Raw genomic sequence first — 27,018 nt, 5'->3', positions numbered from 1 at the left:
TTTCAAAACCTGAGCCTGGATAGCCTGAGTGATGTTTACTCCTTTTTATAATGGAGGCTTTCTTCCTTTGTTTGTATCCATGCGTTACGTGCTACATCTATATAGATGTCATTTCCATTTCAAATGCGTTTAATTTTCATTTGTTGGGCCAAGTGAAACATTGTGAAACCCATAAAGTACATTGGTTTTGACCCAGTGTACACTGCCAATCTAAAGCTTGCTTGAATTATTGGGTAGACGGCCAGATCATCTATCAGCCACTGACAATTACTAATCTATATCTAATTTAGAGGAGTTATCTCCAGCCTACTCACAGTCTCCATTTTCTCACTATCCCAGTCCATCCTGTGTACCATTCCCAGATTCTTTTTTACATATTACTTTTAGTAAATTGTTCCCCTACATAATAATTTAATTTCTTATCACTTTGATACCAGGCCTGCATTTAACTATACACTGCTACATATTCCTGTCCAAATTTTTATGTGATATCTATCATGTGATATTACCTACCCTAAAAGATAATAACTCAGATAGATTAGGGATTACTCATTTTTATTATGTATATCTTCCAGAGATATCAAGAAAGAATTGATAGTGGAGTTTTGTGTTTTTTGTTTTGTTTTTTTTTTTTTTGGTTGTTATTTGTTTTTTAACACAGAGTATCTTGGTCACTTGGGGAAACCTTATAACCTTCTCTATCACTATGGTGTAGATCAGCTGCTGTAGAAAATATTCACCCCTCAAACATGGGGGAGGGAGGAATAGCCTTAAGTGGGCCTTCAGATGTCACTTTATTTTGAGATATTATGACTTCCTTCCCTGCCTTCCCAGAAACATTAAATTTTCTCTGGAATGTGGGTGATTGGAGATCCATTGAGCTGGCATTTTTCACCCTCAGAAAGTACAAAGAAGTTTGTTATATTTAGACCAAACAGGTCTAGTCCTAGTTCCCACTCTATCATTATCTAGTGGTGTGATTTGAGACAAGTAACGTAATCATTCTGAATTCAAGTACTCTGAGCTTTAACACAAGGATAATAATACTTAAAGCTCAGAGCAACCCAGCTTCCAGTGTGATGCACAGTAGGGACTCAAAAAAGGAAATACCCTCCACCCAGACATTGGCAATAATGTTGGTAAAGATTACTTGTTTTCCTTTCAGCAAATGACTGGGAAGATTGGCTTCTATGTGCATGATGATGGAGTGGGGAAGCACTTTTTCTTAGGTAAAGTACTTGTCAAGATGAAAAAATTTTTTGCAATCCTCTCCTCCCCTTCCTACATTGCCTTCAGTGGGTCAATCTTTTGGTACTGCAATATTTGAATTTGTTCACCATTATTTGTTATAGTCTATAGTCTCAGGAATATGCCAAGAAAACAGGCAAATTATTTAGCTAAGCTATGTTGAATTTGGCCCAAAGTTAAGAGCATAAAAAATTGCCTTGGAGGAAAATTTGCTTTCTTTCCTGATTTCTTCCATTTCACAACTGAAAATAAGTTTAAGGAATACAAACATGAAAATATGCGTAAGGATGATAATAGCACCTTGTTTGTGAAAAGCTATACAATATTATTACCTCCTGAAAGTTTTTCTTCAAAATGTCATCTCCCAAACACCCTTTCCTGACCCCACCCTTGATGTCTAATAGATGAAGCCTCTGAAGCTCAGAACATTAAGTCATTTGCTGCAAGGCACACAATTCCATGTCATAGTGCCAGAAATCAGATATAAGTGATTGCATTCCAATTCAAATGTTCTTTCCATGTGACTGCATAAATTTCAGTATTGAAAGTACTGAAAGTTTTACTTCAGTAGTTTGTGTGAAAGTACTGAAGTTTTCTTCAGTAGTTTGTGTGAATTCTTGCATATTATCAACAAATACTGAATTTTTCTTAGGGTGTATTCTTCAGTCTATTCTTAATAGAGCGGCCTGGGTTACCCTTCAAAAATATAATTCCCATCAGGTTATTCTTCTATTAAAGTTTTGTAATGGCTTCCTATTTCTTGCAGACTGAAGCAATTGTCTTTTCTGTGGCTTTAAAAACTCCTTAATGATCTTTTTATCTTTTTTCTCTCATCTCTACTCTTTCCTCATTTATTCACTCTGAGTTAGGCTTGTCTCCTCGCTGTTGAACACATCAGCCACACTTAGAACACAAGATCTTGTACTAACTGTTCCTTCTGCCTAAATGTACTTTCCTCAGTTATCGACATGCTCCCTTCTTTGCTATCTTCAAGTCTTAAATGTCATACTCTCAATGAGTTCAACACTGATGACCTGATTTAATATTGCCACCAATTCCACCTGGCTTCCTAACACTCAGAATTCCTCCTAGGTGCTTTTTGTTTGTTTGTTTGTTTGTTTGTTTGTTTTTTTGTCCATAGCCCTTAGCACCTTCTAATTTACTAGAAAATCTCATTTATCAGGTTTATAATTTATTGCCTATCTTTTCTCACCAAAATATAAGATTCAAAAAGGCAGAAATTTTGTTGCTGTAACCCCAGACACTAGAATAGTGGTTAGCATATAGCATGTGATTAATAAATATTTGTTGAATGAACATTGTAGAATACCCTGAAACTGGCTATGTGACTTGAGAAAACAACAGCAGCAACAATGATGACAACAGCAATCATTTTGGAGGTGTTTTCTTTGTGTTATGTGCTTTATGGTTCAACTCATTTACTCTCTAGTTGCCTCAAGAGTTAGGCAACTAACATAGAAGGAAGGCAAGACTTGCACCAGGTTGCACAGCTAGTTAGAGGCAGAAACAGTATTCGACACCCAAACACCCAAGGCATTTGGGCTCCAGAATCCAAGCTGTTAAGCAATGTGTTGCTCTGGCATTTTCTTTTTTTTTCAAATGTTGTACTAGATGATTTTTTAAGGTCCTTCCATGTTCACAATATTATATGTTACTCCACTTCACCATTTTTTGTGGCTTTCAGGTTAAGTACTTGATCAAAAACTGGGATTTAGTGACTGTGGATATCACATAGCAGAGCCTTCATAATATTCCCATATCTCACCTTCAGATGCAAATATGGCACAATTGTGGAGGAGGGAAAAATATTATTTTGCCATAATATTATGATGTTAGCTATTACAGTCAACCCAGGGTCTCCCTACTTTTTTTTTTTTTTTTAATAGTAAGCTCTCAGGCTTTTTTTTTTTTTTTTTTAAAGATTTATTTTATTTATTTAAACAAGCACTGGGTACAGTCAGAAGCGTGGGAGGGTGAGAGAATTCACCAGAGCCAGAGCGGGGAACAGAACAGGCAGACCGAGGAAATACACTGCTGAGGGGAGCAGCGGGTGCAGCACGAGAGGTATATGCGCCATTTGGGACCCTCACCGGCAGCCGGGGATCAAACCGGAGCTGCAGAGGCTGCGGGCAGCTTCGCAGGCCAGTGCTCAACAACTGTGCCACCAGGGGAGGCCCGGTCTCCCTATTTTTAAGTTTGAGCAAACTGTGTTTTGTAAATAAGTATTCATCAAATGAAATAGAACAATTTCAAGCTGCCAGAGTAACCAAAACTATTGTGTTCTTGGATGAGATAGAGCAAGTGTCTCTGTCTCTGAGCCCTAAGCCTCATCCACACCCACTCTAACAGAGGCAGTAGTACCCAGCCGAAGGGAGATTGCAAGAATCCTGTGGGCAGTTCCTGGTGTCTTGGGTCAGTTTTTATAATACCATACAAATCCCACAGGTGAGTTCCTTTGTTCTGGAAGCTCTAAGATGATAGCCAGAGGGAATGTATGAGGCTGACTCAGAACTCAAGAGCCCAGGTGAGATTAACCTTCATTAATTATAAGTTTCAGTAATCAGAAATAGGGTTTGATTTCTTCATCTCAAAGCATCACTTTTGAGTTAACTTAATTACAAAAGGTAAAATATCTTTATAATGGAGAGAACTGGCAGATACTATTTTCTCCAAATTGAGTGCAGTAGAAATGTCAGTGCCTCCTGCATTTTCCCTTGGTTCAGCCTGTAGGGTTTCTGCAGATAGTTCCCATACAAGGAGATGACTGTCTTATTTCTCTGCCTGAAGATGTCCTCTTAGTGTAGAGGAGTGTGCCCACATAATGCACGAGGCAAGGAAGAAATACCTGGGAATTATGACATCAATAGTGACCTTCAATCAGTGAGTTAGTATATAAATTTCATAACTTCCTTGTCCCTCAGTAGGATAATTCTCAGAGAGGTATTATTCACATTTTAAAAGACTCTTCAGTTACCCCCAGCATTAACTAAATCACTTTTTATTTTTCTCCTTCCTAGTCTCACTTCTCAAAGCCAATGAAATGTAAATATTGCAGGATTGTAAAGTCCTTGAAAATAATGGGGAACTACTTAAATTATGCACAAAGTTTGACAAACAAGGATCTGAGAGAGTTAGGTTAGTAAATATTTGAAGAAAACAAAGTCAACAAGATGATAACAGGTTATGTGTCTAAAAAGAATTATGCATATATTATAAATTAAGAAATAGCCTTAGGATGACCTCTAATATTTATGAAAAATGACCCTGTTTATGAAGGTGCTCTAAATACCAAAGTGAAATGAAGGATTCCATATTCTACTCTCAAAGATTTATCAACAAAAATAATATTCAAATTCAAATGACATGATTTGTTTTTGTTTTATTCTAAGAAATTTAACAGACTAATGAGCCTAATAAAAATTGTGCTAAATAATAGGCTGAACCATGTTGAACTCAGTTTTTATAAGTAGAAAAGAGTAAGATTTAAACTATTATAAGTTAAAATAAGATTTTTTAAAAAAAATTGGTCAACTGAAATAATCACCACTGTGAAGTGTGTTCAAAGTTTAAAAGAGACTTTTGATGACAAAAATGAGGTTTATGTTCTTGTAAGATTTTATTTGTAGCTATACCATTGCCCACAGCCTTCTTTATTCAGTTTTATGTCATTATCACCTTGACAGTTGGCATAAGACTAGGCACATAAAAATTCTCATAAAGCATTTGCTGAATGTTGAATACATGAATAAAGACATAAATCTTTGTCTCATTTACATGCACAGTGAAGTAGAAATAGTTCATACATGGAAGGGGAGAAGATGGCAAAACCCGTGCTCCTCCTGAATGTTATGGATCCTACCATTTAATATTCCAGTATTTCTGGCAATTGAGTATGTCTAAGCTGTACAAAACCCCCTCAATCTCTCTCCCACAAGAGTGCCAGTCTACTCCGAACAGCAGGAATTGGGGTGTGCTAGTTTTGGTTACTCTGGTTGTTTAAAATTGTTCTGGCCTCCCTTTTGTTTTGTTTTCTCCAAAGTAGTTTGTGTGTGTGTGTATGTGTGTGTGTGTGTATATATATATATATATTTATTAAGATTTATTTATTTATACAAGAACTGGGGTACAGGCCAGAGGCTCTGGAGGGTGAGAGGATTCACCAGAGACAAAGGGGTAACAGAACAAGCAGATTGACTGAGATTGACTAAGATACACTGCTGAGGGGAGCAGCAGGCAAAACAGAAGAGGTCTGCTGCGCCATGTGGGTATCTCCCTGGCCAGCCGGGAATCGAACCCACACTGCAGAGGCTGTGGAAGGCTTCACAGCACTATACTCAACCCGCTGTGCCACAGGGGAGGCCCAAAGTAGTTTTTATTTAAATTTATTTTGGTTTCTATAATTTCTGTAAGAAACTTTTCTCATATGCTTAATATCCTCATCTGCTCATAATTAAGAACAGTGGGAGTGCTAATGGAAACTGACAGTGTGCAGGGCTTACTGACTCTGAATTTTGCTGTTGGGTAAACAATGGGAAGTGCTTATTGCGGAATCCTGTATGTCACTATATTAGTTTCCTATTGCTATGATGACAAATAATCACAAACTTAGTGACATAAAACAATGCAAATTTATTGTCTTACAGTTCTGGAGAGTGGAATCCTACAATCATTTCTCTGGACTAAAATCAAATGGCAGGACTGAGTTCTTCCTAGGCATTCTAGGTAAGAATATTTCTTCAGTTTCTAGAGGAAGCCTGAATTCTTTCATTGATTCCTTCCCTCCATCTTTATTATTTTTTAAAATTTTCTTCTTTGTGTTTATTTATTTCTATATATTTCACACCATTGTTCATTTTTGTACAATGTTTGCTTTCTTTTCTCAGGTGTAATCCTCATAGAATTTCCACCATCAGTTCACGCATGCACCATCACCATACTCCCTGGTGCTCTTCCCACCCTCATTTTGATCCCTCTCCCTCCCCATCCCCTGCAGAATGTCTGATTTATGGTTGCCTGTTTATTTTTGTTTGGTTTTGTTGTGTTGTCTATTGTTATTATTTTTTCCCTGGATCCTTTGTTTCGTTCCCCTATATTCTTCCTACACGTGAAACCATCTGATATTTTTCTTTTTCCTCCTGATTTATTTCACTGAGCATAAGTCCTTCTAGCTCCATGCATGTTGCTGCAAATGGCATTAGTTTATCTTTTTTGATTGCTAAGTAGTATTCCATTGTGTATATAGACCATATCTTGATAACAAGTCATCTATTTTTGGACATTTGGGTTGTTTCCAAGTCTTACGTATTATAAATACTCTGCAATAAACATAGGGGTACAGGTATTCTTTTGAATTAATGTTTTTGTATCCTTTGGGTAGATCCTTAGGAGTAGAATTGCTGGGTCATATGGTAGCTCCATTTTTAGTAGTCTGAGGAACCACCACACAGCTTTCCATAGTGGTTGGACCAATTTGCATTCCAACCAGCAGTGTTGGAGAGTTACTTTTTCACCACATTCTCACCAGTATTCGTTGTTTCTAGTTTTTTGATATGTGCCAATCTTACTGGTGTAAGGTAATATCTCACTGTGGTTTTGATTTGCATTTCTCTGATCATGAGGGAAGTTAAACATATTTTCACATGCCTGTTGTCCATTTTCATTTCCTCTTTGGAGAAGTGTCTCTTACGTTCTTCTGCCCATTATTTGACTGGGTTGTTTACTTTTTTTTTGTTGAATCGTGTGAGATTTTTGTAGATCTTTGTGATCAGTCCTTTATTAGTTGTATGGTGTGCAAAAATTTTCTCCCAATCAGTAAGGTGTCATTTTGTTTTGGTTAATGTTTCTTTTGCTGTACAGAAGGTTTTCAGTTTTTCCTTCCTGTCTTTGCTTTGGGGGATGAGGCTTTAAAGATGTAACTGAGATGTCATATAGTGTTGTACCTATATTTTCTTCTATATATTTTATGTTTTTCAGGTCTTATGGTCTAGTTTCATTCTTTTGCTTATGGTGGTCCAGTTTTCCCAGGACCATTTATTGAACAAACTGTCTTTGTTCCATTGCATATTCTTTGCTCCTTCATCAAAGATTAATTGTCCATATATGTGTGGATTATTTCTGGGCTTTCTATTTAGTTCCATTGGTCTCTGTGTCTGTTTTTGTTCCAGTACCATGCAGTTTTAATAATTATGGCTTTGTAGTATAGTTTGAAGTCTGGGAGTGTGATACCTCCATTCTCCTTTGTTTTATCAGGGGAGTTTTGGTTAGTCAAGGTTTTTTGTGGCTCCATATGATTTTCATCAATATTTGTTCTATTTCTTTGATGAATGTCATTGAGATTTTTATTCGAATAGCAGTGAATCTGTGAATTGCTTTTGGTAGAATGGCCATTTTGATATTGTGAATTCTTCCAATCCATGAGTAGGGGATATCTTTCCATTTCTTTGTGTCTTCACAAAGTGTCCATCTATGTCTCTTTTCGTAGTGTCATAGTGTCCATCTATGTCTCTTTTCACCTTTTTTAGTTCAAAGTTTATTTCATTGGATATAAATATAGCTGTTCCTGCCTTCTTTTTTGGTCCATTTGTAGAGGTCCTTCACCTCTTTTCTTAGGCTTATTCCCAAGCATTTGGTTTTTTTTTTTGTTTGTTTGTTTCAATTATAAAAGTTATGGTTTTTTTTTATTTCTTCTTCAGCTTGATTGTATATAGAAAGGATACTGATTTTTTATCCTGCTACTTTACTAAACTGGTTGATTATTTAGTTTTTCTGTGGAATTTTTAGGGTTCTCTATGTGTATTATCATATTGTTGAAAATAGTGATAGTTTTACTTCTTCTTTCCCTATTTGGATTCCTTGTATGTCTTTCACTTGTCTTACTGCTCTGGCTAGGACCTCCAGTATTATATTGAAAAGCAGTGGCAAGAGTGGACATCCTTGTCTTGTTCCTGATCTTAAAGGAAAGGCTTTTAGTTTTTCACTATTGAGAATAATATTGGCTTTGGGTTTGTCATATATGGTTTCATCATGTGAAGGTATGTTCCTTCTATCCTGAAAATTTCAAGGGCCTTCATCATAAATGAATATTGGCCTTTGTTGAATGATTTCTCCACATCTATTGATATGATCATATGGTTTTTATTTCTCTTTTTGTTGATATGTTGGGTTACATTAATTGATTTTCAGATGTTGAACTATCCTAGTGCCCTTGGAATAAATCACACTTAATCGTGGTATATTTTCCTTTAGATGCATTGTTGGAATCTGTTGGCTAGGATTTTATTGAGGATTTTTGCATCAGTTTTCATTAGGGAGATTGGCCTGTAGTTTTCTTTTCTTGTGTTGTCTTTGTTTGCTTTTGGTATTAGTGTAATGTTAGCTTCATAGTACATATTTGGTAGCATTCTTTCTCAAATTTTTAAAGTTTGTGTAGGATAGGTGCTAATTCATTTCTGAATGTTTGGTAGAATTTATTTGTGTAGCCATCTGGTCCTGGGCTTTTGTTTCTGGGGAGAGTTTTGATTACTGTTTCAATTTCATTGTTTGGTAATTGGTCTGTTCAGGTGTTTTATTTTTTCTTTAGCTTTGGATTATTATGTCATTCTAGGAATTTGTCCATCTATTCTAGATTGTTCAATTTGTTTGCATATAACTGTTCATAGTAATCTTTGATCATTCTTTTGATTTCTGCTGTGTTTATGATTTCCTCTTTTGTTTATGATCATATTTATTTATTTATGTTTTCTCCAGTATTTTCTTTGTGATCTTGGTAGTGGTTTGTCTACTTTGTTTATTTTTTAAAGTATCAACTTTTGGTTTTGTTGCTATTTTGGATTTTTAAAAATTACTATTTCATTTATTTCTGCTTTGATTTTTATACTTTCCTTTCTTCTACTGGTTTTGTTTTTGTTGTTGTTGTTGTTGTTGTTGTTGTTATTTTTCTTTTTCTGGTTCTTTGAGTTGAGAGTAGGTTTTTCTTTGAGTTCTTTCTTGTTTCTTGATGTGAGCCTGCATTGCTATATACTTTCCTGTTATTACTGTTTTGCTGTGTCCCGTACATTCTGGAAAGTGGCTTCCTCAAAGCATTTTTTTAATTTCTTCTTTGGTCTTCTCTTTAATACAATGGTCTTCCAGTAGTGTTGATTTCAATCTCCATGAAGTGGGAGGGTTCCTTGCTTTCTTTCCATGATTTATTTCTGGTTTGATGCCTTTATGATCAGAAAAGATAGTTGGAATGATTATGATCTTAATGTATCTGTTGATGTTTGTCTTGGGGCTCAATATGTGATTTATTCTGGAGAATGATTCATGCACTCTTGAGAAAAATGTGTACTCAGATTTTTTGGGGTACAGTGTCCTATACAGTGTCTGCTAAGCCCATGAGGTCTAGGTCTTTATTTAGGCCTCTAGTGTCTTTGTTTATTTTTTGTCTCATTGATCTGTCCATTGGTGAAAGTGGGATGTTGTAGTCTCCTACTATAAATTTATTTTCTCTATTTTCTGTTTTCAGAGCTGATTATAATTGTCTTACATATTTTGCTGGTCCTTCATCTGGTGAGTATATGTTAATGATTGTTATATCTTCCTGATATATTGTCCCCTTAATCATAATGTAGTGTCCATCTATGTCTCTTTTCACCTTTTTTAGTTCAAAGTTTATTTCATTGGATATAAATATAGCTGTTCCTGCCTTCTTTTTTGGTCCATTTGCCTATAGGATACTTTTCTATCCTTTTACTTTCAGTCTACATTTATCTTTTGTAGTTAAATGTGTTTCCTGGAGAAGGCAGAAGGTTAGAATTTGTTTTTTTAATCCAGGTTGCTACTCTGTGTCTTTTTATTGATGAGTTTAGTTCATTTACATTTAGAGTTAATATTGATATGTTGGCATGTGTATTTGCCATTTTGTATGTCTTTTTGTGATTTATTTCCTTGCCTTATACTGTTATTCAATCCTCTGTTGGTTTTGACTTTGGGACTTCTTATAGCATTTTTTGGAGTGGAGGTTTAGCCTTAATGAATTTCTGTATAGATTCTGTTTGTCTGAGAAGGTCCTTATTTTTTCTTCATAGAGGGTAAAGTATTCTTGGTTGTTATTTGTTGTCTTGGAGTTTGTTGAATATGTCACTCCATTCTCTTCTTGCCCATAGTGTTTCTTCGGAGAAGTCTGATGTCAGCCTGATTGGTTTTCCTTTATAAGTTATCTGTTTCTTCCCCCTTGTCAGCTTCATTATTTTTTCCTTGTCTTGGACTCCTTCAAACTTTACTATTATGTGTCTTGCTAGTTTTTCTTTCATTGTGGTAATTTGATGTTCTTCGCACTTCTTGTGCATCTATTTTCATCTCCTTCTTCATGCTTGGGAAGTTCTCTTTGATTATCTCCTTGAATAGTTTCTCAGTCTCTCTCCTCATTTTCTGGAATTCCTATAGCTCTTACATTTCCTTTCTTCATGGTGTCAGATAGTTCTTGAAGTCTTTCTTCATTCTTTTTCCTTCGTGCTTCTCTTTCCTTTTCTTTTTTGGTTCTTTTTATTGCTGTATCTTTGAGAGTACTGATTTGTTCTTCCATTTTATCAGTTCTGTTTTTGTTGCTTTTCCCTTAGTTCTTTAGCTCCTCTGTCAATCTTTTAACCTCCTGCGTTTCTTTCATTTCCTTTGTTAGGGACTCAATTTCATTCTTTAGTTCATTAATTATTTTTCTCATATCATCTTTTCCTTTTGTCTTTGTTTTTTCATCACGGTGATTTTAAATTCTCTATCTGGAAAGCAGAGAAGTTCTTTCATGTCATTGTTGTTGAGTTCTGGTGGCTGATTTTCTTTTTGTGTAGTGTCCTGTGGGCTTTTTGATTAGTTGTATTTTTCCTTCCCCCTGTTGTTTGTTTCCTAATTTGTTCTGTGCATTGGGACACTGTGCTGTTGGTACTGGCAGGCATCTCTTTGGGGTGCTTCTTCTGGTTTGTCAGGAACTGGTGTCCAGACCAACTCAGCACTGATATGCCAAAACTCCACAAGTGCAGTGATGCTATGGATGTTTGTGATCACTGTCCCTGAAGATCCCCTCCCTCTGTATTTACTCAGTTCCAGAAGGGGATCATGGGTCCCTGGCATTGTTTATGGAGCTTTCCCTCTCTCAATTCCCAAAGGGGATCATGAGGTCCTTGACTTCCAACAATGGCTCAGCAACTGCACTCTCCCAGTTCCTGCCGTTCACTTTGATGGCGGATCCTGCCCCAGCTCTCAGTTCCAAAACATGAGCAGGTGCAGGGCCTGCAGCAGCCTTGCTACGTGCATGCTTCCTTGCTCACCTTTGTTTGTGGAGCCCATTCTCTCTCAGTTCCATAGGGAGATCATGATGTCCTGGTTTTCCAACAATTGTGCAGGGCCTGCGTTCTCTCCTGGTGCCTGTAGTTCACTTTGATGGCAGATCTCCCTCCATCTTTAAGGCCAGGAATATGGAAATTTCTCTCCTGATTCTTGTGCACTTACATATTTTTTCTCTGAATCTGGTACTCTTACCTCCCTCCTATAATTGCTCATGTGATTATGTTGGACTCGCCTGGATAATCCAGGATAATCTCCCACTCTAAGGTTCTTAATTTGATCCCACTTGCCAAGCCCATTTCAACACAACATATTCATAGGCTCCAGGGATTAGTACATGGCATTTGGTTGTGGTGATGGGGTTATTATTCAGCCTACCACAGTTAGTTAGCCTTTCCTCTAGTATTGTCCTTACAAAGCTGCAGTCTGAGCTATCCATGTGGCTTTTCAGTAGATAGTAGTGTATTTAGGCCAGAGGCTACTGAAGTTATTTGGAACTTCAGGAAGAACTATTAGGAAGTTTTAAGAACTTCAGAATAATGCCTATAATATTCCATCTCTGAATATGTGACAGAAGGAAATACTGGGCTCTCTTGCACTTTGTTTAGCCTTGCAATGCCTGCCTCTTACCTTTGCCATCTTCCTTTCCCCAAACATCTGACCTTATATTCCTATGAGTCTATGAGCTTCCTCTATTTCTCCCCCCTTTATTTTATGGCATTTGCAGGCCTTAGGTATCCAAATCTGCATCAATTGCACCTGGCTTCTGATTTAAGTCACCATCATTTAAGAGCTTTAAAAATACTAACCCAGGGCCTCCCCAGTGGCGCAGCGGTTGAGCGCTGGGTTGCGAAGCTGCCCGCGGCCTCTGCGGCGCCGGTTCGATCCCCGGCTGCTCCCCGGCCACTGGAGGAGGGTCCCACAAGGTGCGCAGACCTCTCCTGCCGCCCGCTGCTCCCCTCAGCAGTGTGCTTCAGTCCTTCTGCCTGCTCTGCTCTCCACTCTGGCTCTGGTGAATTCTCTCACCCTCCCGCGCTTCTGACTGTACCCAGTGCTTGTATAAACAAAACAAACAAATAAATAAATAAAAACAAAACAAACAAACAAAAAAATACACACACACACAAAAAAATTAAAAATACTAACCCACTTCATCTTCACAACACTCTTATTTAACTTATCTTACAGATTCAGAGAATGATGCACAGAGAGATTAAGTAAATTAATTAGTTTACTAATTATTCGGTGTCTGTATCTGAGTCTAAGCAATCTGACCCCAGGTGCATCTTTAAGCCACCTTGTTTTATGTGATTTATAAATTGTATCCTGGTGTGCAAGCCATTATTGGCATACACACACACACTCATACACATATATATTATACATTTATGTATATTATATATATATATAGTTGGAACAATTAGTATACATGTACTCATCCATTTAATCCTCATAAAAACACTAGATCAAGCAAATGATCAAAAAGGACATTGAAGTTCTGAACAACAAAGTTGACAACTTGAGTTAATGGACATATATAGAATCTTACACAAAGTATTTAGAGAAAACATATACATTTTAAGTACATAGTATAGTTACAAATATTAACGATAAATAAGTCTTAAAATGTTGAAAGTATCAGAATCATCAAGACCACATTCTATGATCACAGTATAATTAAATTGGAAATCAACCACAAAACTCAAACTCATATATTTGGGAGTTTTAGAGCAGATTTAGAACTCATAGATAGAAAAATAAAGCACATAAAAAACACAAAACTGAATATTAAGGAAAATACAACATTTCAAAGTTCATGACATGTAGCCAAAGTGGTAAAGAAAAAAATACATCATCCTAAATGTTTAAGAAAAGAGGAAAGATTGAAAATTAATTTAATCTAAGAAGCAAAGTACAATGAGGTAGAATCTATGAAAATAACAAGAGCAATAATAAGTAAACACATATAAATGCATAAAATAGAATAAATTCTCAATGAGGATTAGCTGACAATACCCAGACTCCCTGAGAATTAGCAAATGGAAAGATTTACCTTTTAAAAAGAGTAAGAAGAAAGGGTCCTCATCCATTACTTTCGTGTCTAGTTCTTTCCTAGTGCAGGTAAGCTCCTTAAACAGATTTTACAGAAAGAATTTGATACTTGCTCTTTAGAAGAGATTTATTTATTTTCATTGTATTTTTTTATTGACATAATGTTGACTTACAGCATGTGTGATTCAGAGGCACTGGTTCATGCCTCTTCAGATGTGAATCAGCACCACATCCACCACCATTCTCCTTGAGGATAGTCCACTGGGACTTCTCCACTTTGTTCCCATCTCTACCTTTCTCCTCTTATAGTCTTACCTCTGAAGTTAGGTTTCTAGGGTTTGTTTTAGTTTAGTTTTGTCTGTCCCTGATTTATTTCTCTATATGCTACCAACGAGCAAAACAAAATTCAGGTGACTGTGTTAATATTTAATTTACTGATAGGTAGATTGTACTGCATCTGATTGTGCTCATTGTTAGCCATGTTCCCAATTCTGCGGTGAAATCACTCAGCTGACATCTATTTGTGGTCCATTCAATGTGTGGTTCCATAATGAATTTAACAAGACAAAAATTGTCTGATTGTGTCTGACAAACTGGTCAGTGCCAGAAATTTGTTTACAAGAGGATTGAGGGGTATTTGAGGGAGTTGAAAAATTGAGGGTGCTAGATATGACAAGCCTATGAACTTGATAGCTCAAACAGATATTCATTATGTTAGTGTCCTTCCTTGTCCATTATTTTCCTAACTGCAAGGCCTGTGTTGCTGCATTCTTGGATTCCTAGTTCAGATTCTTAAGCGGAGTTTCACTTTAGAATACATTAGAGCCAGTAGGGTGAGAATAGGCTGTCTGTGTTTTGGCACCAATCCCAGTACTTTCAGTGGTTCCAGGCATAGGGGTGGAATGGTAACAGTATAGCTTATTTTCCAAGATGTTTACTTCAGCAAAGTCAGTGGACAGACAGGGCATTGTCTCTTAAAGGAGACTGTAGGCAGAGCAGGACCAAGGAAAGACATTATCCTTCCTAGACAACTTCTCAGCTTTGGAATAGAGTGGGTATCACAGAATCTGTGGACAATGTCCATGAAGGAGAGAGATGGGGAAGTGTCAGAAGTATCACAGTCCTGTAGACTTGTGATGGAGACATGTGTTCAGCAGAAAACAGAAGGACCTGGCATGAATATCCAACATTGAGTGTCTACTATGCCCACTTGTGCTACATCTTCTGGATGATGTGAAAATATAAGACATGACTGCTGTCCTCAGGACATGGTAAGTATAGTAGATAGTTTTACTTAAATTAAAAAAATAAATATGACTTATGGTAATTCCCCATATCATAGTTATCAACTGGCAGGTGGTCACTTTTTCTAACCCATTGAGCATGCCCTCATGTGCTCACTTATTTCAAGGTTACTACTTGTATCTCACTACCCTCATTACTAGGAATGAGAAATTAAGGACAACAGCTCATATTTTATAAATTTATATTGAACGTTTTTTGGCTTGTCTAGCTTTGTTCTTCATTGTACATTGCTTGAAATGTGATTCTGTGACTCAAGGTTGGAAAAATGTATTATAAATATTGGAAAAATAAAAAATAGCAAAAATGAGGTTTTTATAAGTCTTTTAATTATGAAACATAATAAAGAAAACTTGGAAAATATCAAAAGGCAAGAAGTGTCACCTATAACCAAAATCAACCACAGATGACTAAATCTCTTCCAGATTTAGTTTTATGTTAAGTTTAGAGTATTCGATGTTTTGTTTGTTTTAGGTAGTTACTCATTAAACATAATTTTAAATATGCAGTTTCACATAGCAGTATTCATAATTTTTAAACTATCATTTGTAATGACTACATAACATCATTTGTAACAACTGCGTAGTATGACTAATATACCATACTTCATTTAATCCTTCTCCTAACATTAGGCTTTTTGGGTATTTCTAATTTGCCAGAATATTACATAATGCTGCCATATGTACATTTGCATAAAGTTTTATCTTATATTCTTATTTTTCATAATATATTTTATTAGAAATGGATTTGTTTGATCAAAGGGTACAAACATTTCTAAAGATATTGACACACATTGCTTAGAAAAAATTCTAAATTGAAGAGTGGCATCTGCAATGAAGACTGCAAACTTCACAAACAGCAAAATAAATACCACATGGAGAAAACATCATCATTTGAATATTGTCCTCAAGTAGATATGATAGTCATTTCTTCATCATGAAAAACTTTCTTGATCTTATTCAAATGACTCCAGGCTATAAGAAAAGGAAAAACAGTAAAGTAGTGATTTTTTTTTCATTTAATCCATAATCCAGGTAACAACCTTAATTTAGAGTTCATATTTAAAACATGCTGGAATAGAAAAATATCTATTTAAAACTACTAGGAAAGGCATATATTATATGTTTTTAGATAGATACAAGCTACTACATTCATGATTTCTCTTCATTCTGTATTTGCTGGATAGGATAGCAGTTTCAAACATAACCAAATTAACATTAGTATTTTAGCAAGTGAAGCAAACACAGTTATGACAAAATAAAGACATATTTCTTCTCAAAACCATTCACTAATGACTCAGTATAAAGAAAGATTATTACTTGAATGCGGCAGCATTCAAAAGAGAGAATATGTCAATGGAAGGCTGTGAGTCTACATTTATCTTATGAAAGGGTAATTCTCAATAAATGTTAAGATTTTTTTGTGTTTTGGTTTTTTTTTCCTTAGAATACTGAAACGGTGTTTATTCAAAACACATGTGCTGTTTTCACCATTTAACATGGAAGGCAGATTTTACAATTATTTCATTGATTTAATCCATATGGACAAGCCAACAGACACATTGGAATATCAGAAAAAAATTGAGATATTAGAGCTTCAGAAAAGATGAAGGCAATAGGGATGGAAAGAACATGATGGAAATCTTTTTAAAAGACTCACTGAATCTTGAGCAGTGAGGAAGTACAGGCACTAGTGGGGGACTGTTACCTGAATGATGACTGAATAGGTTCCACACAGTATCTTGATTAACTGAATAATTAATCTGATGAGGCAAACAATCACTTGAAGCCCACTGAGAGTTATGAGGATGGAAAATAAAATGATGTTCCATTCTACTACATGTGCAGGTTCCAGACACTGAGCCCATGTGCTGGAATCTGTAAGGAAACTAGAAAAGAAAGGAAATGGTCAACAAAACCCATGGCCAAGCCTAGGTATTTGGCTCAAGGAACAAGGTTACAGGTATTTATATGTTTGGGAAATTAACATATGATTAAAATACATACCATTATTAAATATGAATTAGTATTTTTAAAAATTCATTCGGATACATATGTTGAGTACATAGTGTGTATAGAACTAAGCTATATTTATTATAAACATGGTGACTGCCTCAGAGCAATTATTTAATTATAGGAGGTAAGGTATATAATGAAGACTCAATAGCAATGAAAGATAGCACATGGCAATACCAAGAGGTAAAGATTACCTCTTAATCTAAGAATCCAGAAGTTAAGGGTTGAGTTTATATAAAATCACATACTTGGCAAAATAGTAAAGACAAATGATACTATAAATTCCTAGACTCTGTCCCAAATTCCTTTAGAACAACAGTTCTCAAAGTTGAGCATAATTCAGAGTTATCTGGGAGGTTTGTGAAACTGCAGTTGACTGGGACCTTCCCAGGATAGCTGACCCTGAAGTTCTGAATGTTCCTCAAGACTGCATTTCAAAATTCCCAGGTGATGTTGCTGCTGCTGGGCTAAGGTCCACAGTGTAAGAAAATCTGCTTGGGAACATTGCTGTTCTGTAGCTATTTAAGAAGATTTAGATTATGAGGTGGGAATGCAAACAAATTGAAAGATTTGAGCTGTTTAATTTGGCATAGGATTATGAAATTTAAACCATTCCCAAGATAATCTTAAAAACTATACTGAATTTACCTAACCGATTTGTGTTCACATCCATGCCATTACTTGCACACTAGGCTGTTCAATTAAACAGTTGCTCTGTTCAACTAAATCAAAATGGTAAATTGGTCTCCCCTAAAATGTCCCCAAACAGAGCTACTCACATCATGGAGGAATAGAGAGGTTGGGATCACCTTCTTCCCTAACAAACAACTATAAAAAATAATTACTCAAGTTCTCTGACAGCATCCCAGGACTTTTCCATGAGGGACTTAAACTAAGGTTGGTGACTTACTACAGGGGAGGAGAGAGACAAGGCAAAGGGGAGTATGGGCAAGAAAATAAGTACCCTGGGTGGTAGAACTGGTCCTAGACAAACAGGGCCAGCTTGGACACTTTTAATTTCACTGGAGAGACTTCAGAAAGGCAATGCAGTTATACATGGGCACGGGTCCAGCCTAGGTCATGGGGGTTCCATGCCAGTGTCATCAAGGAAACCTCCCCAACCCCTGTCTGGAGGTAAGAAAACAGAGTCTTCAAATGGAGCCTTACTTGGACGGATTATGAGCCCAATAGCTGAGGGAAGGACTAGTGAGAAATCTCATTCCCTTGAAAAGAATAAAGTGGGCACTCAGTACTCGTAGCCCATGTCCCTCAGGTGGAAGAATGGCAGTGGTGTCATAGTGGCAGCCATTGCCTCCAGCCATTGCTGGGCAAGAAGAAACAGCTTTCTCGTGTGTCCCCAAACTGAGTCCCAGCACTTCAGCCCTGTGGATCATTCCTAGCCCCCGCCCCCTTGCCAGGAGACAAAAGTTTGGTGGAACATGACAAGTGGCAGGATGGTGCAGCAGGGAGCCAGGGAGGGAAGTGAAGACAACTGTAGCACTGAATAGAGCTCGCCCTGGAGAGGTGAAGAGAGAAGGCAGAGGTGACCACCCTCACGCCTCAGAAAGATTGAGGCTAAATATTTAAGCCCAAGCCTCCTCTTCTGCCCTCACCTCACACCAAGGTAAACAAAGAAGAGAAACAGAACTAATTTGCAGTCCCAAACAAAAAGCAAATAAGGCAATACACTTGCCTCAGAAGCAAGGGACATTTGAACATAAGATTGAAAAGAAAAGAGAGAAGAACAGAAATTTTGGGAAATATATAAAGGGCACAGAAATAGAGGACATATCAGACAAAGACTATATAAAACAATGATATTATAAATGCTAAATTGGGTACTGGAAGGTCAGTCAGAGACAGATAGGCAGGTGCAAAATATTAAAAGGAGAGGTAGGAACACAGAGTTCCTCACTACGAAATGCCCAGCGATCTGGGAAATTAGAGAGGAGGGATAACAGTAGTGTCACAAACAAAAACCAGCCACCCTCCCATCATTTAAAATACACATTTAAAATAGCAGCTGGACCCCTCCTTTCTTATCACCCCACCCCATTGACACAGCAACAGAAAATGTAGGCACCAGGACCTATGGAAGCCAGCGGAGTCCAAATAAAATAATAAAATAGTAAAATAAATCCACAGTTCTGCAAACTGGAAAAGCAAAAGAGGTTCAACTCTCTAGATAGTGACCCATATATTTAAAAGAACCCAAAACAGAGAAATTTAAAATAGCAAAATATGTATACCAAAACAAATGTAGCACTTGGCAACTTGAGACCACAAGGGATTATCATATTACAAGGAGAGAACAATTCTCCAGAATCCAACCTCAAAGATATGGAAGACTTTATCTCCCTATCAGGTAGAGAGTTCAAAATGGCTATAACAAATAAACTCAAAGAGATGGAAGAAAACTCAGAAAAGCATGTCAAAGTGAATACAAGATACCTCAGTAATGAAAGAAATATGACAAAACTTAGAAAAACTTTGAACACAAAAATGAAATTAATTAACAGAAGGTAAAAAAAAATGAAGCTTTAATAAGAAAAGAACAGAGACTCAGGATGTGAAGAATTTAATAAATGAGATCAAGAATGCCAGAGAAATTTATGATAGCAGAATAGACCAAATGGAGGAATAAATCAGGTCAAAGATAGTGACATACAAATGATACAGTTCAAAGAAGAGAGAGAAATAAGCTGTAAAAGGAAATTCTATGGGGACAATACCTGAAAGGTGAGGGGGGAACAAATATTGTTTAAAAATGAACAATGATGTAAAAAATAAAAAAAATATTAAAAAAAGAACAATGATGTAAAATATATAAAAAATTTAAAAAATAAAAATAAGAATAAAAAAGCTATAAATAGAAACATTATGAAAACAATTCAGTTCCATTAGGAAAGGCAACATAAGGATAAAGGATATCCCTGAAGTGGGGAACAGAGAACATATCCAGAGAAATAACAATGGAAAACTTTCCAAACCTGGGAAAAGAAGTGAATATATAAGATCTATTAAAAGATCTCTATATAAGAAGATCTATAAGATCTATACATAAAATCTATAAGAACTATATAATATATATAGTTAAGAGCTAACACTTGAATATCAAAATGAAAAGAGGCCTACACCAAGACAAATAGTATAAAACAACTAACACCATCCACAAAAAGTAGTTAGATATGAATTAAATATTTGAATGTAAGACCTGAAACCAAAATATATATAAAAATTATAGACAGTATGCTTTTTGACATCAGCTTTACAGGTGTGTTTGGGGGCTCAACTCCAACAGCAAGGGAAACAAAAGCAAAAATAAACAAATAGGATTATATGAAACTAGGATGCTTTTGTAATACAAAAGAAACATATATTAAAACAGATAGCTTACTGAAGATTATTTGTATAATATTCAACCGACTAGGTGTTGATCTCCAAAATATACCAAGAACTGATACATGGATTTTAAAAAGATGTATATATTTTTTAAAAGATGTATTTATTTATACAAAGTTTATTTATTTATACAGGCCAGATGTGCAGGAGGGTGAGAGGATTCACCAGAAACAGAGCCGGGAACAGAACAGGCAGATGGACCAAAAGCACTGCTGAGGGGATCTGCTTGCCATGTGGGACTCTCCATGGCCTTCCGGGGATCGAACTGGCACTGCAGAGGCTGTGGATAGCTTCACAGTGCTGTGCTCAACTGCCTGTGCCACCGGGGAGGCCCAAAAAGATGTATATTTACATAATAGAATACTATTCAGGCATAAAAAAGATTAAATCTTGTTATTTGCAATGTGGATGGACCTAGAATGATTATGCTAGTGAAATGAGTCAATGGATAAAGACAAATACCATAGTATTTCACTCATTCATGGTATATCAGAAAAAAAAAAGAGATGAACTTAAAAATAAATTTTTAGGCTATAAAAAACAAAGAAATTGTAACTTTCCTAGGGAATGTACAGATACTCTCCCATTTTATTCCATTAGATTTCTTATCACAGTGCAAGAAAGATTCAGTGAACCTTTCCACTATATCTACTGGACCCTGCCATCTCCTGAGCTGCTTCTGCAGGTGCTGGTAGTCAATATGCCCAGCACAATGCCAGTGTGAAGCATTCTGATTTCTAGAATTGGGTCCCCCAACATTTCTGAACCACCCTTCTATTGAAGAAGGCTACCTTCTTACAATATTCTTCAGTACATGCTAGATAAGGTTATGGTAACTTCTACAAACTATTGTTCCTTGCCATGTCCCTGGATCTCAGGCTGTACTGGGCTGCTCCCTTCACCTGCTTCTATCAATATGTAGCCACTGATGTGATATATATCTGTGATTCTCTCTCAACAAAGCCTTTTCATACCTGTGATTCTCTCTCAGCCAAGCCTTTTTGTATCTTTAACAGATCACAGCTCTAACTTAGCCATAAAGCAAGACTGAATTGCTAGAATCAAGACCCAGGTCCAAAGTTGTCAGAACACAATAACCACAAATTCCTATTTTGAAGTGCAAAGAAAATTTTCTTTCATTTGGATATCTTCATGGCAGTTTCAAAATAGTAAATGTACATTGCATTAAAAGAATGGAGGAAAACATCTGAATTGTTTAGATGTGGAGGATCTGCATAAGGACAAATTGGTTTGGATTTTAGTAAACTAATAGGGATATTCTTTACTAAAGTACCCACACAAAATCCAAAAGTGATCATGGAAAATGAGTATCAGCCTGAGACCAGGTGTTTCTGACTTTCAAACCTTGATTTGGGAAATTATTCCTTACCGTCCTGCAGTGTCTTCAAAGGCATACTCCCAGCCATTGAGGGTACGGCAATATGGCCCCTGAACAAGGCCCAGCACAGATATGACCAAGCAATATCCAGAGAAGGCGATTCCAAGGGCAGAAAAAATAATTGACAGTAGTGTCTAAATTAAACATAGAAGAAAGGTTAGTACCATAGGATGAGATAAATAGATATCGCAGGTAAATGATCTGATAGGTACTTTCCCCTACTCATCCAAGTTTATTGCAATCTATGTATTACAAAATGTTCACATAAAAACAAATACTTAATCCATATTTACTTGATATTAAAAGTGAATTTTATTTTTTTAAAGTTATTTATTTTATACAAGAGCCAGGGTACAGGCCAGATGCGCAGGAGGGTGAGAGGATTCACGAGAGCCAGAGCAGGGAATAGAACAGGCAGACTGATGAAATACACTGCTGAGGGGAGCAGCGGGTGAGACAGGAGAGGTCTGGCGACCATGTGGGTTGCTCCGAAGCCGGTGGGCATAGAAACAGCACTCCAGAGACTGTGGACGGCTGCATAGCACGGCGCTCAATTGCCTGCGCCACCAGGGGGGGCCCTAAAAGTGAGTTTTAAATGATGGTTTTATTTGTCTTTCCATGAGAAAATACTTAATTTACTAAATTTCTTTCCTTGTTTTCAGTAATTTTTATATTAAAATATAGGTCACTTCATAAACACAGTGAAGGGCTATGATCAATTAACTTATTTATTGAAGACATGGTATTTTTCACAAACTATGAGTTGTTTTTTTTTTTTAAAGAATCACAAGCTGTGAGTTCTGTTTTTCTCTTATGAAGATGATATTTGAATATTGTCACATACAGGCATATGAGGGCAAGTATCAGGTGTCATGTATAGTCAAAGAAGGATGGGATTGATCGGAAGGGGATGTTTGCATTTGAATAGAGACAGTGAGCAATGCTCATTAGCACATCAGTATAAGCAGAATTGTGAAAGTATGTAGATTGGTCTGATTTAAGAGGAGATTCCTGCTGAGGAGTAGAGGGGAAAGTTTCTGAAGGCCAAATTAATATGGTATGGGGGAAACAGGGTTGGTAGGGTTGATAGCATACAATCTACCTCTTGATGGCCTTTAAAGCTGCATAAGGGGAACAGTTTTTAACCTTCAGGGAAAGGCTCTACCACCTACACTCTTTTATTAAGAAAATTTCAAATGTCAAAAAAGTTGAAAGTATAGCACAATGAACTACTGTACACCCTTTACCTAGACATGTCTTCTGATATTTTACAATTTTTGCTTGCTCTTTCTTTTTCCCTTTCACTCTATATGCAGATGTATATATGCATATGTCTTCATTTACACACTTTTGTAGCCAAACCACTTAAAAGTAGTTTGCAGATATTGTGATATTTCATCCCTAAAAACAATACTTACTGTCTTAGAATAAACACATTCTATTATTATCCAACTATTTTTTAATTTTTCATACAGAATCCAGTGAAAGTTTAGACACAGGTATATATATATCTTTAGTCTCCTCTAATCTATACTTGTCTTGTTGCTTTTCTATTTTCAGAATATTGAATTATTTTTGAAGACTCTCAGCCACTTGTCTGTAGAATATTCCACATTTGGGGTTTCCCTAATTGTTTCCTCACTACGGGACTTGGGTTAAACATTTTGGCATGAACATTTGATTGGTGGGGATACATCATAGGGCTCTCATTGGTATATGTGATGCTACACTTGCTCTCTTGGTTAAGGTGGTATCCTTCATAACATACATTCTCCATTTTACAATTTGCAAATTTTTTGAAGGGTGATATTTTAAAATGGACATACCCTATTATGTGAAGACATTTCAACCGAGGGATTTGGCGCCCACTCATGATTCTCATGTCTTTTCAAGAGCTATTGTCAATAGTTGCTTGCCATGTGCTAGTTTTAAAGTGCTATGATTTTAGTAACATTGATGTTATCATTTTTCTGCACAGAACCTCCATTTCTAATGCATGTCTCCTCCGCTTCTCTCTGTATTATTGTAGACTCACAGATTTTTCGAACTCAATGTGTTAAAATTCATAACAGTTACTATTATTTAGAAGCTCAGCTGGTTCAAATATGGCCAGTAATAATCTTCCTCCAGGTCAGTTCATGAGCTTTTTTTGACATATTTCTGTTATCATTTGAATACTTATTTGCTTCCTGGCATAAGATATCTTAAACTCATTTGTATATATGCTGCCATAGATCTGGAGTTGTTCTTTTTTCCAAGAAACCATGAATTGGTTTTTGAAAAAGTACAAAATGTGAAGCAATATATGATGTTTTGGAAGATTGCTCTGGCAAAAGAGAAACCCCCAAATAAGAATACCATGTGGAGTCTACTTCAAGTTGACATGACAAAGCTATTCGTTGGAGGAAAAGACAGTGAGGAAATGAATACCTGGAGATGGACTGAAAAAAAAATCTGGATTTAGAGATTTGGAATAAAAAGAAACAGGAATATGTAGTTTGGTTTGGGAAAAATTTTATTTTAGTTTTATAATTGTTGATTTTAAGTGAGAGTAGAACAGCCAAACAGAAACATGTAGCCTACTGAGAATTTCAGAGGCTGAACTGAAAAAAGCAAAACAAATTTGTGATTTAAGGGCAAAATTTATTTCAAATTATACTTTGCTTAAAATTATTTTACTGGGTATAATATTACTACATACTCATTATGAAAAATCAGAAAATTTTTTTTTAGATTTATTTATTTATTTGTTTGTTTGTTTGTTTGTTTGTTTGTTTATACAAGCACTGGGTACAGCCAGAAGCGCGGGAGGGTGAGAGAATTCACCAGAGCCAGAGTGGGGAGCAGAATAGGCAGACTGAAGGAGTACACTGCTGAGGGGAGCTGCGGGCGGCAGGAGAGGTCTACGTTGCATGTGGGACACTTGCCTGGCAGCCGGGGATCAAACCAGAGCTGCAGAGGCTGCGGGCAGTTTTGCAACCCAGTGCTCAACCGCTGCGCCACCGGGGAGGCCCCAGAAAAAAATATTTTAAAAGCACAAAGAAGAGGAAAGCAATGCTATTAACATGGCAAAATAAGCAATCACCATCAAACTTCCTCTTTAAACCACAACCAGAGAATCCTTAAAATGCAAATGTAATTCTACTCATCATGTTCATCATTTCAGTGACCCATACATGTTTATATATCTGAAGGTTAGTAGATTGGGGCTTGTCAAGGTGTTAGAGCTGGGACAAGAATGATAGGAGAATCACTAACTCTGTCTGAAGACAAGAAGGTATAGCACAGAGACAATGTGAAAGCCTATGTCTCGCCCCTCAGTGAACTCAAAAGCAAAGAAAAAAGGATATACTCAAAGATCCAGCAATGTTGACTGCCCAGATAGAAAAGCCCACATCCAACAGGATTAGAAATTACAGCAACACTATATGGCAGAAAGAGAACAAAAAAAGTCAGAAAACAAATTTAAGACAGTGAATTTTGTGATCTAATGGGCAAAGAATTCAAATTAGTTACCATGAAGAAATTAAAAAAACTACATGAAACACAAAAAACAAACAACTTAGAAAGGAAATTAATTATCACAAGGATTTCTTCATCGAAGAGATTGAATGCATTAAAAAATATTCTGGATATGAAGAATTCAACAAATGAAGACTACAATGAAAAGCATAGAAAGCAATATAGTTTTTTTATAGAGAAAATAACTCGTGGAATTTAAGATAGAAATAGAGAAATGACTCAAGTGGAAAAGATGAGATAAATATGTTTTAGGAAAAATGAAGAAACTCTCAGAAATAATAGACTATATTAGGAATGGAAATATAAGGATAATGGGTATCCCAGAAATTAAAGTGAGGGAGAAGGGAACAAAAACTTATTTAAAGAGAAAGTAGCCAAGAATATCCCAAGCCTAAGGAAAGAACTAATTATATAAGTCCATTAGGTCAAGAGAACATCTATCTATCTGACTACAAAATACCTACACAAGGCTTATCATTGTAAAATTATCAAAAGTTAATAAGGAAAAATATTAAAGGCTGCCATAGGAAAAAAATTATGTGCTATACAGTCACCGCCACCAGGCTATCATTAGATTTCTCAGCAAAAACTGTATAGGCCAAGAAAGAGTGGAACAATATATTCAAAATACCAAAAGATAAAAACTACCAACTAAGAACACTCTAATCATCATTATTACTCAAACATGATAGAGATACAGACATTGCCAGACAAACCAAATCTGATAGAGTTCATCACACCAGATGTGTGTCACAAGAAATGTTGAAAGGAGTTTTTCTATATGCAAAGAAAAGAAGTACACAAAACCTTTAGTAAGTTGCTAAATAGAATCAGAAGTTTGTAACTATATCTGGAATAAGGTGCAAAATATTTAAGTACAGCAGAAAAATTAAAGGGAAATAAACATTTAAAACAGCTACAGCTGCTCTAATTTGACAGGATAAAAAGGAATAACATGAGACAACAAAATGCATTAAAGATGAGGAAGAAAATGACAGAATCTGTATAGGTAAATGAGGAATGATGCTGGGGAAAACTAGATAGTCTTATGTGAAAGAATAAAACCAGACCATTTTACTAGATCACGTTAAAATTTCATAAATTCAACAATAAGAAAACAAATAACCTTTTTTTTTAAAAAAAAAAAAAAGCAGAGGACCACAGATGATCTAGAAGCCAATGAAAAATGCTCATCATCATTTATTATTAAAAAAAATTCAAATCAAAACTAACAATGAGATATTATCTCATACTGTGGGAATGCCTCACATCAAAAATACAAGGAAGTGTTGTGAGGATGTGAAGATAAAGGAAACTTTGTACACTGTAGGTAGATATGTAAATTGGTGCAACTACCATGGAAAGCAGTATGGGGGTTCTTTGAAAATTTAAATACCATGATCCAGTAATTTCACTTACAGGTATCTATCTGAAGAAAATAAAAACAGTAATTTGAAAGCTATATGCAACATTATGTTCATTGCAGCACTATATAATTAGCCAGGATATGGAAACTACCCAAGTCCCATAGAATACTAATTCTCCATGAAAGAAATACGACATCTTGTCACTTGTAACAACATGTATTGACTTTGAAAGGATGGATTAAGGAGAATGACATAAGTCAGAATGAGAAAGACAAATACCACTTGATTTCATTAGTGTGGACTCTAACGAAGAAAAAAAAAATGAAAAAGCAAAACAAATCAAACAATAGACTGACAATAGAATAATGGTTAC

General features: G+C 36.1%; 1 protein-coding gene across 1 annotated transcript in view; it reads right to left on the bottom strand.

Annotated features, from left to right (window-relative positions):
• Positions 1 to 13,404: 13,404 nt before the first annotated feature.
• The window catches only part of TM4SF18 (transmembrane 4 L six family member 18), a 30,714-nt gene continuing 17,100 nt past the window's right edge, over positions 13,405 to 27,018 (bottom strand). The window contains exons 4-6 of the mRNA XM_037524650.2: positions 21,748 to 21,890; positions 16,648 to 16,828; positions 13,405 to 15,914 (exon numbers count right to left, since the gene is read on the bottom strand). Coding sequence (XP_037380547.1) covers positions 15,900 to 15,914; positions 16,648 to 16,828; positions 21,748 to 21,890 — 339 coding nt within the window. The 3' untranslated portion in view covers positions 13,405 to 15,899. The remainder of the gene's footprint in view (positions 15,915 to 16,647; positions 16,829 to 21,747; positions 21,891 to 27,018) is intronic.

The sequence above is a fragment of the Talpa occidentalis genome, unplaced genomic scaffold (assembly GCF_014898055.3).
Source record: "Talpa occidentalis isolate TD23 unplaced genomic scaffold, MPIMG_talOcc4v2.1 talOcc4.4, whole genome shotgun sequence".
NCBI lineage: Eukaryota > Metazoa > Chordata > Mammalia > Eulipotyphla > Talpidae > Talpa > Talpa occidentalis.
This window is presented reverse-complemented; position numbering and strand designations above follow the sequence as displayed.